This window comes from Camelus dromedarius, chromosome 32 (assembly GCF_036321535.1).
Source record: "Camelus dromedarius isolate mCamDro1 chromosome 32, mCamDro1.pat, whole genome shotgun sequence".
Lineage (NCBI taxonomy): Eukaryota > Metazoa > Chordata > Mammalia > Artiodactyla > Camelidae > Camelus > Camelus dromedarius.
In genome coordinates, this window is record NC_087467.1 from 8,360,110 (window position 1) to 8,373,328 (window position 13,219).

General features: G+C 34.4%; 1 protein-coding gene across 1 annotated transcript in view; it reads left to right on the forward strand.

The window, feature by feature from the left end:
- Positions 1–13,219, forward strand: part of CCDC178 (coiled-coil domain containing 178) — a 260,878-nt gene that overhangs the window by 45,719 nt on the left and 201,940 nt on the right. The window contains 2 exon segments of the mRNA XM_031438906.2: positions 2,417–2,512; positions 2,664–2,800. Coding sequence (XP_031294766.2) covers positions 2,417–2,512; positions 2,664–2,800 — 233 coding nt within the window.

The following is a 13,219-nucleotide window of genomic DNA, read 5'->3' on the forward strand; positions in this document are numbered from 1 at the left end:
TCACTCCTCCCCAGGGTTTGTTCCTCTTGCCTGTTGGAGTTGTTACCTGTTTGTTTAGTGACCTTTGTCAGTGGATTTTGTAAAATCTGCTTTGTCATGTCCAACCACTGAAGTTTCTTCTCAGTTATTTTAGTATCTGCTAGTGATTGGACAATAATCCTTAAAAGTCTGGAAACAATAAGCCTTCCTTTCTTTGTCAGGGGCTTTTGTTTGCTTGTTCATTCCCATTCTCAACACTCATCCAGGCAGTTATCAACTCTGCCTTACTTTTCACTTCAGCTTTCATAGAGCCTCAAGCTCAGCCAGAGATGAGAACTTGAAGAGCTTCGCAGGTATTTTCAGAGCATGTGAACAGCCCTGGGCTTTCACGCATCCCTATGAACTTGCAAGCTCCTAGATTCCCAGAACTGTGCTGGACTTTCACAAAGCCACTATGGACATCTCATTCTCCTCAAAAGTTTTGTTTTTTTCAATTAAAGTTTGTTGGTTAGTTTATCATCTGTCCCAGTCGTTATCTACTGTCTCAGATGGCCACAGAGTTAGTCAGTTGCCTGTGATTTGTAAAATTGTGACAATCAATCATGGCTTGGGAAAAAATTTTGTGGGGGGAGATGTTTTGTACTGGGACAGCTCTGTATCAAGACAAATACCGACATCATTGCAAATGGAGCCATCCAAAAAATCACCAGACAGGTCAAATAATGACAGTTCTATGAGAATTAGGCTTTGAATGCATTCCAGATCAGTTCTGCCTCTTCTGTGGGCTGCCCAACTAATAGTTTTCTCCACAAATGCAGGATGTTCAAGGCTATCATGGACCTGGAAGGGAGGACTAGGACAAGTTAGAACACCACAAAGCTCATACCTCGTACTCAGAGTAGACTGGTTTTCTTGAATAGGTGCTCCCCATTTGCTGCAAGCCTTCCCTTAATTTCCAGAATTCTGAGAAAGTGAATTTTGACTTTTGTTGACCAATTTTCTCATTACCTTTATGGAGGAGAGTTTTCAAATGTTCTTAATCCACCTTGTTCACTGATGCCCTTCAAGAAGACTATATTTCAGAATGTTGGGCTTGTATTTCACATTTTTCTCGCCTTTTCCTTCAATTTTGTTTATGGTGTCCTTTGCCATCTTTTGTGAAACATGCCATCAAACACGTCAACAAATACTCTTGGTTTTTTTGGCAATGTGACATTCTTCTTTAGCCCAAGATCATACAAATAAGTTCATATTGATTACTCTGTTGATTAAAGTAAATGATCTCTCTCTCTCATTGAGCTCAGATATTTCTGGGCTCTAGTTTTACCTTCTGTTCTTTATTGCAATGCTGAAAATACTCCTTTAAAATAGTGGTGTTATAAGATATTTTAATATGTGGTAGCAAGTTTCCAATATTATTATTTTTATCTACTTCTTGGCTAGTTTCACACACTTTTTCTTCCATATGAATTTCATTTCATGCAGTTTAAAAGAAAATACTCCTTTTTATTACATCTTATGTTAATATGGGGGTAACTGACAGTATCTTCTGTTAAACCTTTGCATGAAATATTAGTTTTTCTTGATTTAAGCTTTTAAATAAGAATTTGTGTTTGCTGTATTAAAGGTTCTCCCTTTTGTGTTAAATCTATTCCCAAATATATTATATGTTTGACAAAAGTTTTTCAATACTGTCAAAAGATTTTTAACAGATTATTACTCATAGATAAAAACTATTAATTTCCTTATGCCATTTTGCCAAAAATCATTTATTGTAGTTTTACATAGAATCTTCTGTTTCCCTAGATATTCAATCATAACATCTAAAATTGATGATACATTATCTATTTATATTCAGTATTTTACTAGTAACATTTGGTTTCGTTATGCACATTGCATTTACCAAAATTTTATAAAACATGGTTAATAACAGTGGTGATGAAAGATAATCTGATCTCATTCTTGACTTTAGTGGGCATGAATTCTGTGTTTTATGACTTATTTTGATATTTTCTGTTGGTTCTTTATATTATATTTGGGATTGTTTTCCTTGTTCTAGTTAAAAATGATGGGAACTAGATAGTGAATTTATCAAATGGCTATTTTGTGTAGTGTTGGCCATATTCATGTTATTTCCTTCTTTAATTTGTTGATGAGAGCAATTATGATTTAATTTTTCTAATTCATATGAATTATTACAATATAACTAAAATATATTCTCTTTTACAATGATTATTTGAATATTGTTAGACTTGATTTGCTATATTTCATTCAGAATCTTGCATCAATTTTCATCACTGAAAACAGCCTATGGTATTATAATATTTTAATCAATATTTATTAAGTTATGATAGTTGCATAATTTGAAAGATAATCTTTCTTACTTTACAAAAAATGGAATTCCCCACAATTTAATTGCATGTGTCTTTTTTTTTAGCTCGATGATTTTAAAAAAACTTTTGATCAACTATTCTGGAAGAAAAAAATTTATGAAATTGAATATACGGATGCACTTAATAATTTTTATTCCACAGTAAGTTGACCTTGCCCTACTTCCCACAGAGGTCCATCCTCTATTCCCAAATATTAACTCATACAACTAAAAGTAACTTCATTGTTATACATTTTTTTTCTTTTTGAGTTACATAAACATATATAAATGATTCTTGTATTCTTTTTTAAAGAAAAGAACGTGGGATGTGGAGCTTTCTAATATCGCAAAAGATTTTTCAGATGTTTCAATAGCATATTCTCAATTGATGGAAGAAAATAGAAGAATTGGGATGGATATTGAAACTATAGTAGGTTATGCCAATGACAGGTAATAGCGCAAATATTATTTTTATTCTTATAGAACATATCTAATATGTTAAATACAGTCAATCAATTCATTTTATGTCCCTGGGATGGTATGGTTATGTTTGTGTTTATCATTAGCTTAGATTTTATTTCTGTATCAAATGTTGCTCTTTAATCACTCTGAATCCCTTTAGAAAAATCAAAATGCTGGAAAAATTATCTTACATGAAGTTTTGAGGAGGAGAAAAATAGCTCAGTGGTGGAGCACATGTTTAGCATGCATGAGGCCCTGGGTTCAATCCCCAACCTCCATTAAGAAAAAAAGTTTTATACTCATTTATGTCATTTCTTTTTAACATATCCTCTTATATGCAAAGATATTTTAAAATTAAAATATGTCTAGTCAAGCTTATGATCTCCTTTGGTCAATCCTCAATTCTTCCCTAAGACTACTAAACGAAATTTCCTAGCTTGGAAACCTGTGAGTTTTCTTGATTTTTCTTTCTGTTTCAACCCTCATATTCAACATATTAACAAGAAATGGTCTATATATCTTTTTAATCTATCTGCTTCACTGCTGCACCAGCATCCTGGTACAAGCTACCATGTCTTTCATGAACTTATGGTGATTTCCAGAGCTGGTTTACCTGCAATAACCATGATCCTTTTCTCATCCATTGTCTACATTGTGGCAGGTGTGTTCTTTTTTCTTTTAATTTTTTTAATATAGTATGATCAGTTTTGCTCCAGACTTCCATTAACTTTATCAGGGTGAAGGGATGAAACCCCTCCTTAACATATCCCACAAGGTCCCTGAATAGGCAGGTATACCCGCCTCTGCAGTTTCCTATCACACCTGGTTTACCCTGATTATTTGGTTTAAATATGGTGGCCTTACTTCAGTTTCTACTACTTGTCACTTTTTTCCCTAGCCCTTATGGTGTTCTTATGCTAATTCCTTTTCTATAGATGTTTTCCCTCTAACTTCTGGCTAGTTAATTACTACTTATCTTTAAGATTGCAGCTTAGGAGTCAATTCTGGGAAGCTTTCATTGACAGCCCAGTTAAATCCAGTTCCTCTGTTTTGTGTATAAAAGGTACACATACTCTTCTTCATATCACTTGTCATATTTGCAATTTAGTGTGTGTGAGTATTTCACTGCTGTGCCTCTTCCTCAACAAAGGGAAAGATCCACAAGGGCAGACGTAAGCCATGACTGACTCTGTTTTCTTCACTGTTGAATCCTCATCAAGCGTAGTTCCTGACACATACTATGCTGTCCATAATTAATTACTGAAAGGAGGGAAGGAAGGAAGAATGGAGAGAGGAATGATGCTGCTGAACAAATTGTTTAGGAAGTTTGATAAAATTTCTTTGTGCTTATTTTATCTTTTGATGACAGAGTGAAACCATTTGTAAAATTTATCTGTATGTTAAATACACTTTTTTTAAAGAAAGCAAAACGAACATTGTTTTCTAAAGGATAATCTAAAATTCTAGTTGCTAGTATTACTACATTTTATTTTATTAAGAAAGAGCACCGGAGGAGAAAAAAATTCTGAAGAGTGGGTAAGCTAATGAGGGGACTGCTCTGGAGGAAAGGAAGAGAATGTGAGAGTTAGCTTTAGGTTATCCTGCGGTAATGAGCAACTACCAAGTTTTAGTGGTGAACAGGTATAAAGGTTGGTTTCTCACTTGCACTGCAGCTTAGCTGTGTCTGCTGTGTGTGAGCTTCATGTTATTTCTACTTCTCAGACCCAAGGTGAAGGATTGCATCCTTCTAGGACATGTTGCTCTGGTAGCACATGTCCGTTAGTGAGATCTCTCAGTGGTTCTTACAGCTTTCCCAGGACTATGGGAAGTGTTACTTCTGCTCAAGCTCCACTGAACAAAGCAGGTGATATGGCCAAGCCCGATGTCAACAGGGTAGGAAGTCTAATCCTTTTAAAAAGAGAGATAATGAACAATTGGGAATCTATCCCATGCAGTGGGAATGTAGCCCTGGATAGAGAAGGATTTCCATGGTATGCATTGTGCGTGTTCAGATAACACCTTAAGATGTCACTTATTTAATTTTTCTCTTGGATTTGTACTTGAAGCTGAAAATTAACAGCAGATTACACAATGCTGAACAGAGAATTAGTGAAATATTTGTAAAACGAAAGGAAAAATAAGAGATATGCTGGCAGGAGTTAGATCTACCACAATATCTGATAGTACAAAATCAAGAAATATAGTTAATGTCCTTTATAGACTCTATCCTCTAACAAAAAAACTTCATTCATTATGAAAACTACAAATATAAGGATAAAAAATATCATTCACTAGAGAAGGAAATCTAAATTCAGCTAAAAAGATATAAACACAAAACCAGAAACTTCTGTAAAGAAAACACCAAATATGATTAAAAATTTTTTTATTTATTTTAAAAATATTTTTCCAGCTTTATTAAAGTATAATTAATAAATTAAAATTGTATGTATTTAAGGTATAAAAAATGATGGGTTTTTATTAAGACTTTATTTTTGACGACCAGTTAGGTTCATGGCAAATTTAAGGGAGAGATACTTAGGTTTCCCGTACATCCCTTACCCCCACACATGCATAGAATCTCCCATCATCAACATCTCTCACCAGAGAGGTACATTTGGTACAATTGATGAACCTACACTGAGGCATCATAGTCTCCCAAATCTGTAGTATACATTAGGGCTTACTCTTGGTGTTGTACAGTCTGTGGATTTGGACAAATGTATAATGACATGTACGCACCATAATGGTATGCTACACAGTGTTTTCACTGCCCTAAAATCCTTTGTGGCTTTTTTTCATTCATTCCTGTATCCCCCTGCCCAGATTCTGGCAACCACTGATCTTTTTACTATCTCCATACTTTTGCTTTTTGCAGAATGTCATATAGTTGGAATCATACAGTATGGAGCCATTTCAGATTGGCCTCTTTCACTCACTGATATGCATGTGAGGTTGCTCCATGTGTCTTAATGGCTTGATAGCTCGTTTCTTTTTAGCACTGAATAATATCCCATATCTGGTTGTACTATAGTTTATTTATTCACTCATTTATTGAAGAGCATCTTGGTTACTTCCAAGTTTTGGCAGTTGTAAATAAAAGCTGCTGTAAACATCCATGTGCAAATTTTTGTGTGAAAAAAGTTAATACCAAAGAATGCATGCAATTGCTGGATCTTATAATAAGAATATGTTTAGTTTCATAAGAAACTGCCAGAATGTTTCCAGAGTGTCTGTACCATTTGCTTTCCCACCAGCATTGCATGAAAATTCCTGTTAACCCACTTGTTGCCAATATTTGATGTGTCAGTGTTCAGGATTTTGGCCATTCTTTCCTATGTATAGTGGCATCTCATTGTTTTAAATTTGTATTCCCCTGATGACATGTGATGTGGAACATCTTGTCATATGCTTACTTTTCATTGTATATCTTCTTTGATGAGGTGTCTGTTAAGGTCTTTGATCCATTTTTTAAATTGGGTTGTTTGTTCTCTTACTGTTTAGTTTTCAGATTTCTTTGCATGTTTTGGATTATAGCCCTTTGTCAGGTGTGTCTTTTCCAAATGTTTTCTTCCAGGCTGTGGCTTATCTCCTTATTCTCTTGTCATTGTCTTTACAGAGCAGAAGGTTTTAATTTTAAAGAAGTCCAACTCATCAATTATTTCTCTTATGAATTGTGCCTATGATATTGTATCTATAAAGTCATTGCCATCTCGGTTTTCTAGGTTTTTTCCTAGGTTATTTTCTGGAGTTTTGTAGCTTTGTGTGTTACATGTAGGTCTGTTGTTCATTTTGAGTTAATTTTTGTGAAAGTTGTAAGGCCTGTGTCTAGCTTCGTTTTTTTTGTTTTTTTTTGTTTTGCATGTAGATGTCCAATTGTTCTAGCACCATTTGTTGAAAAGATGATCTTTGCTCCACTGCATTGTCTTTGCCTCTGTCATCTATCAGTTGATTGTATTTCTGTAGGTCTATTTCTGGGCACTCTATTCGGTTGAAGTGATCTATTTGTCTGTTCTTTTGCTGATACCCCACTATCTTGATCACTGTAGCTTTATAGTAAGTCTTGAAGAAATATATTTTTTAAATTAGTAGATAGAGAGATGTATCAAAGTTTTGAATATGACCCAATAATGAGAAAAAGTCAAATTATAACCAAATAAATTTTTATTGTGATTATAACTGGACTCCTAATGTACTATTATTTTATAATTTAATAAAATGATTATCACCTGAAACTCACCAAAATAATTTTAAGATGATGATTCACAGTGCTAAACAGCTCCATGGTTTATTTAAATATGAAAAATAATATAATTATTAAACTCTGTAGTACTGAGTACTCCTCTGCCTAAGAAGGTAGCATTTATTTGAGTCAAGACCTGAATGAAGACATGTCAGCCTTGAGCTGGTCTGGGGAAGAACATGCCAAGTGGAAGGAGTAGAACGTGCCCGAGCCCTGTGATGGATAAAACGTCTGTGTGTTCTGGAAACAGAATAGGGACCTGTGTTTCTGGAAAGTCGTGTGTGAGTAGGATAATTCAGAGAGACAGACGTGGGCAAGGCAGTCAGGACTCAAGAGACTGCAAGCCCATTAGGTGGGCTGTGATAAAGGCATATGGATTAGTGCATTTAAACCATTTAAAGCACCTGATGTTGTAGAAAGATGTGTTGGGTAGCTTAGTGAAGGATAGACTTTGGTGTATATAAGGAAAGCTTTTCTGGTGAGTTAGAAAAATTATAATTATATTGACATAAATCAAGGGTTTTTGCAGTACAGATGGTAATAAATAGCTGATTTTCAGATATATTTTGAAAGGATTGCCAGCAGGATCTTTTGATAGGTGGTATATAAGATGTGAGGAAAAGAAAAATGATCACGCTACTTGCTGAGATAACAAGGGCTAGAAGGTATGAGAGATTTTGCAGTAAATATAAGTATGTGTCTTTGGGCCATAGTAAATTTCAGATTCATGTTAGCTCTTCAAATAGAAATGAGAAGTGAAAATTAGATACATATGTCTGCAGCACAGAGGCAAGGCGGATGCTGGACACACATTTTGAGTCATAAAATTAAATAACAACGGGTCAGGGTGAGATGTCTAAAGAGAGAACGTAGACAGAAAAGTAATATTAGAGAACTTACATTTCCTGCAATGTTGATAATAGAGAAGATGAAAGGTCTTTTGCTACAAAACACATATAAATGGAACACAAATAGGACATACATCCTTTAAATGCTGTGTTGTGCTCATGGGAAAGAAAAGGAAGTCTCCAGGGGCCAATGCAAAGAAAGTAAGTGAACAACTCAACTGCAAGCTAAATCTCCAGCTCTGAAAAGATGGATGGAGGAGTGGCCTTGCTGAACTTGGTAAGCAGGGAAATTAGGTTTTAGTCTTTCCAAACGTGGAAAGGGGCTATGGATGTTTGCAAGTGAGGGAGCTGGATAAAGTAATGGAATTTAAATGGATAGAGCAGAAAAAAATATACCTACAGGTAAAGGCAGAGACAGAAAACTTGTCTGTTTAAGCCTGGAACCTGGGTAAAGAAACAACACGTGAGACCATGCCCAGTCTGGATCCTTTTCACGCTGGTTTGGTATTTTCATTTACACTGTCTGTGTTGTCTCTGAAGATCTTCACCAAGAACTATCATTTTTAAAAAAGTGGTCCTACTTTGATAAATATTCTCTAGAAGAATAAATAGACTAGTATAGTGGTGGCTACATGTCATGATACATTTGTTAAAGCCCATAGAATGTACAACATCAAGAGTGAACCCCAATGTAAACTATGGAATTTGGTTGATAATATTATGTCCGTGTTGGCTCATCGATTGTACCACATATGCCACACTGATGAGGGATGTTGAGGGTAGTGGAGTATATATGTGTGGGTGGGGAGGGCTATGTGCAAACTCTCTGAATTTTGTGCTCCATTCTGCTGTAAACCTGAAATTGCTCTAAAAAATTAGTCTTAAAATAAATAAATAAATAAACTGAGGACATACGAGATACTCTCAAAATCAGGCTTGTAAAAAGGAGCTCACAAAATTATAAAACAATAGGGAAAAAAATGCAACATAAATGAGACTTACCAGAAATAACCAGTAGTATATTTAAACCCCCACTAATTTCAAATAATAGAATTATTAGAATAAATCTACCTAAGTAAGTTTAAAATGGTTAAAGGGGACAAAAAAACTAATAGAACACTATCAAAACAGTTCAGACAGATTTGAAAAAGGACTGCCCAACGCTTGTCGAAACTGGGTTCATTCTGATTAAAGATTTTATTAATTTAATAGAAAATACATCTGGGAAAAAAGTCAGTGCATTTAAAGACATAGCAAGGAACCAAAATGCAGCACAGAGATAAAGATTAAAATATGCAATCAGTATTAAAAATTATGGAGAGTAGATTGAGAAATAAAGGAGGGCATTGGGAAAGCAATATTCAAAAAGATAATGGCAGCTAACACTCCAAAATTCTTTAAAGTATGAATCTTTAGATTCAGTCATCACAGTAAATCTCAAACAAAATAAATTCAGAAAGAAAACTTTAATTTTACTTATACCAAAACTTAGTCTTATTGGAAGGAAAAATTGAAAACATGACATGTTTTTGTCAAACAAATATATTCTACAGTGACAGTATCTGCAAACAGCTTTCCTGGCTCTTTAAATTCAAGGAGTAAATGATTCTTCCTGTTCAATGCCAACACCTCTGTTTGTGCCCTTGGTCTTAACCCCTGTTGCCATGTTCAGGACATAGTTTTATTCTTACCACTTCTACTTTTGACATTTTCATTCATTGCTTTTTTCCTGCAGCCAGTATCCATCATTAACCCTCTTTCAAGCCTAAAATGAAAGTGTTGCCTTCACTCTGTTTGTATCTTTGTCTATCACACAGTATTTCCCTTCCATTTTTCATTAAGATTTTCATGTACTTAGCAATGCTTTCTAGATTATTGGCAATATTTGCTTGACTATAAGTCATGTTTTGGCACACAGCCATGTGACTTCAAAAACTCCCATGCTACCAAAATTTATCTTACTTAAGTTTAAAAAGAGAACCTCCCTTCCTAAATCCACTGGATAAGTTTTAGTCTATCACATGGCTTTTTTTTCTTTATGTGACCCAAGCCTTTGTGTCTGTGCGTTCTCTGATGCTATTTCTTATTGAGGTTCAAAATGCCAGTCTCTTGGTTCTTCCTTTAACTTTCTGAAGCTATTCTTGAATCCTAGAGTGGCTCATTTATCTCTGTCTTGCATCCTTGATCTACTCCCTAACCCAGGAATTTTACCTACTCTCATTATTTGAACATGTATCATATTTTTACTTTTTGATCTCTAGCCGCATCCTTTATTTCTCCTGATAGTATCATTTTGAATATGTGCCCTCTCCCCCAGCATCACATCTTGACGCTATTATCCATCAAGTAGCCTGTTTCAGGCGTTATCCTATATTCCTCTCTACCCTCTTACAGCCAACATCTTACCAACTTCTATTAAATCTTTTAGATGTTTCTCTAGTAGGTGCTTTTCTTTCTGTCTGTTTCAGTTTTCGGTGAAATGAACCAGTTCCCAATTGTCTCTCCTTTTTTTCCACTTTTTAAATTAAAAAAGTATAGACAATTTACAGTGTTGTGTCGATTTCTGGTATACAGCATAAAGTTTCAGTCATACAGATACATATATATTCCTTTTCATATTCTTTTTCATTATATGTTACTACAAGATTCTGAATATAGTTCCCTGTGCTCTACAGTATAAACGTGGTTTATCTATTTTATATATAGTAGTTAGTATCTGCAAATCTCGAACTCCCAATTTATTCCTTCTCACCCCCTTCCTCTCAGCTTATCTCCTTACTTGCAGGCATTATATTTGCCTGTCTGTTGTGTGTCTTGTGTTTTTTCCAATAGATGCTAAGTAAATAACATAATGAGCAAATGAGAACTGAATGTAAACATTTGTTGTCCTTTTTTTTTGCTTCAGTATCTTTGTGCTCCTAGTCTCTCTGCCATATGTTCTGGTATCACGTCTCTCTTTGGTATGTCTTTCTGCTCCAAAGCTATATTAATGGTTATTTATCTTTTTATATTTATATTTTTTTCTCTCATTGTCTTTCATCTCATTAAATCACCTAGCACTGTAATGAAGTTCCATGCTGTTATATACTTTTTTAAAAAAACTGTTACATCATTTGTATGAGCTATTTAATGTGTGCAAGTAAAGTGTGTGTATTATTCTCAATTTATTTAAATTTAATCTTTATAACACCTTGATGGTAGATATTAGTAAGCAAATTTTAGATGAAGAAATTATGTGTGAAACCAAACCTCCAATTACATAGGAGTAATCAGGATTTGAGTGTAAGTCTGTCTGACTCCAAAATTTATGTTCTGCTTCATAACATTGCCTTCCCTCCTCCACAGGCAAGTCGTGGTTCCTATTTCTGACATGTTACAGCGGACTGTGGACACACTTACTAACTACTTCAAAAACTGTCAAAAACTCACTGCGTTATTCAATTCTCCATCTCTGTATTTAGCTATAGCCATTGCTTTTCTCAAAAGAGCTCTGTTATTCTTAGATTCTCCTTTATTTTTTTCTTTTTTATTTGACCATTTACCGGAATCACCTTCCCCTTAGTCCCAGCTTCTTTTTATTTCCTTAAGTCCAACAATAATAGTAAAATAATTCTTAAATCACTGACACTGATAATATCTAGTGAATACCTGTATGAAATTTCCCCCAGTTTGGACTGTTATATCCACTGGAATACCATCTCACCATCTGATGCCATTCCCAAATGTTATACTATTTGAATAAATTACATAGTTAATTCAGTATATGATCTATTGTGCATATATAGTGTATTTTTTAAATGGCAACATTAGATTAAACATTAGATGCTGTATTTAGTAGACTTTGTTCAGTACTCTGTGCATACAAATATTTGCAAGACCTTTTGGTGATGATAATGATATATGATTGCTTACCTTGTAGTAGCAGTGTATAATTTAGTAATTTCAAATAAGCCAGTATTCATTTGCAATGGACCCTTTACATACATTTGGGACATTTGACTTGAGCAAATAATTTCACTCGATTGCTTATTCACATGATAGGCAGGCTTCAGCAATCTAAGTCAAGGAAAATGAACTTGCTTAAGATGATTTGAAATTGATTAATTTGGATTTAGTTTGCTGAAGTTAACTGTGTGGTATGAATTTCTATATAGCCATTTTCTTACATTCAAGCTCTGTAAAATATTCTGAATATCTACTTCTAATGCTCTACTGTACCTCAAGCAAGACAATGCCATTGTAACTGCAGTGATCCAAAGATGGGGTTGGTAATCAAGGGAAATGAGCAAAAAAGCTATTGAATACCATAAAGGCAGTGGTATATTCTATGAAATGTGTTTATCAAGAGTTAACAGGATGGTGATTTATTTGTAGAGATAGCAATTAGAATATTATTGAAGTTGTTAAATAGCTTAGAATACTTAGAATGAATCCACAGGGTACTGTGTTTTTCATACTCGTTTAACTATATCTTACCAGCCTATTAATTTGAGTTACTTCACAGGAAAATAGATATAGAATATGTTTTTTTCAGCATTTAACAGCAGACTTTTGAATGGAAAATTTCTTAAATTATTTTGCTTTTACTTTATTTTTAAAAATTTTCAGATATTCAAAGAGAAAATGGGATATGCACCATTCAAAATTAACTTCTTAGCAATGTGTCAGCCTACTTTAGATTTTTTTTAAAGAATTAAAATACTACAAATAAATCACCCTTCCTGTTTCTGTTCTCTCCCTGTTCAGAAGAGATCAAAACCTAAATTTGTTCTGTATTCAATACATGCAAGAACTTGTATTCTTAGTTCTTAGACCTCCGTGTTCCTGACAATCTTGTCTTCCACCTCACACCAGCCACCCTCTCTTAGAGTTTTATCTTACAGCTTGTCATTTCCAATAACAGAGTCATCTGCTGATCTCAGATTTAAGAATCCACTCCCTGACAACTAGCACCTCTGTTTCCAGCTTATTTACTCTCCTAGGACTGTCACTCCAACAATTATTTGACCCTTTAAGATGACCTGTCTATCTTCCTAACTGCATTTGTGTATCCCACCTTCTTGTCCTTCTTTCCTTTCTTACTGAACCTACTTATATTTGATCAAAATAAGTATTCATTTAAATAACTTTCAAAACCTTATTTTATGACTTGAAAAGCTCTGTCATTGAGCTAAACCAGGATCCAAACAACTGATTGTGGCTAAAGTACAACACAGTGTGCTGGTTAATCTCATCGTGGGTGGATCTTGGTTTGATGGGCCGTATGGGTTACCGGATGTGAGGTTTCTATGAAAAAAAGAACGTAAGATTATGCATACA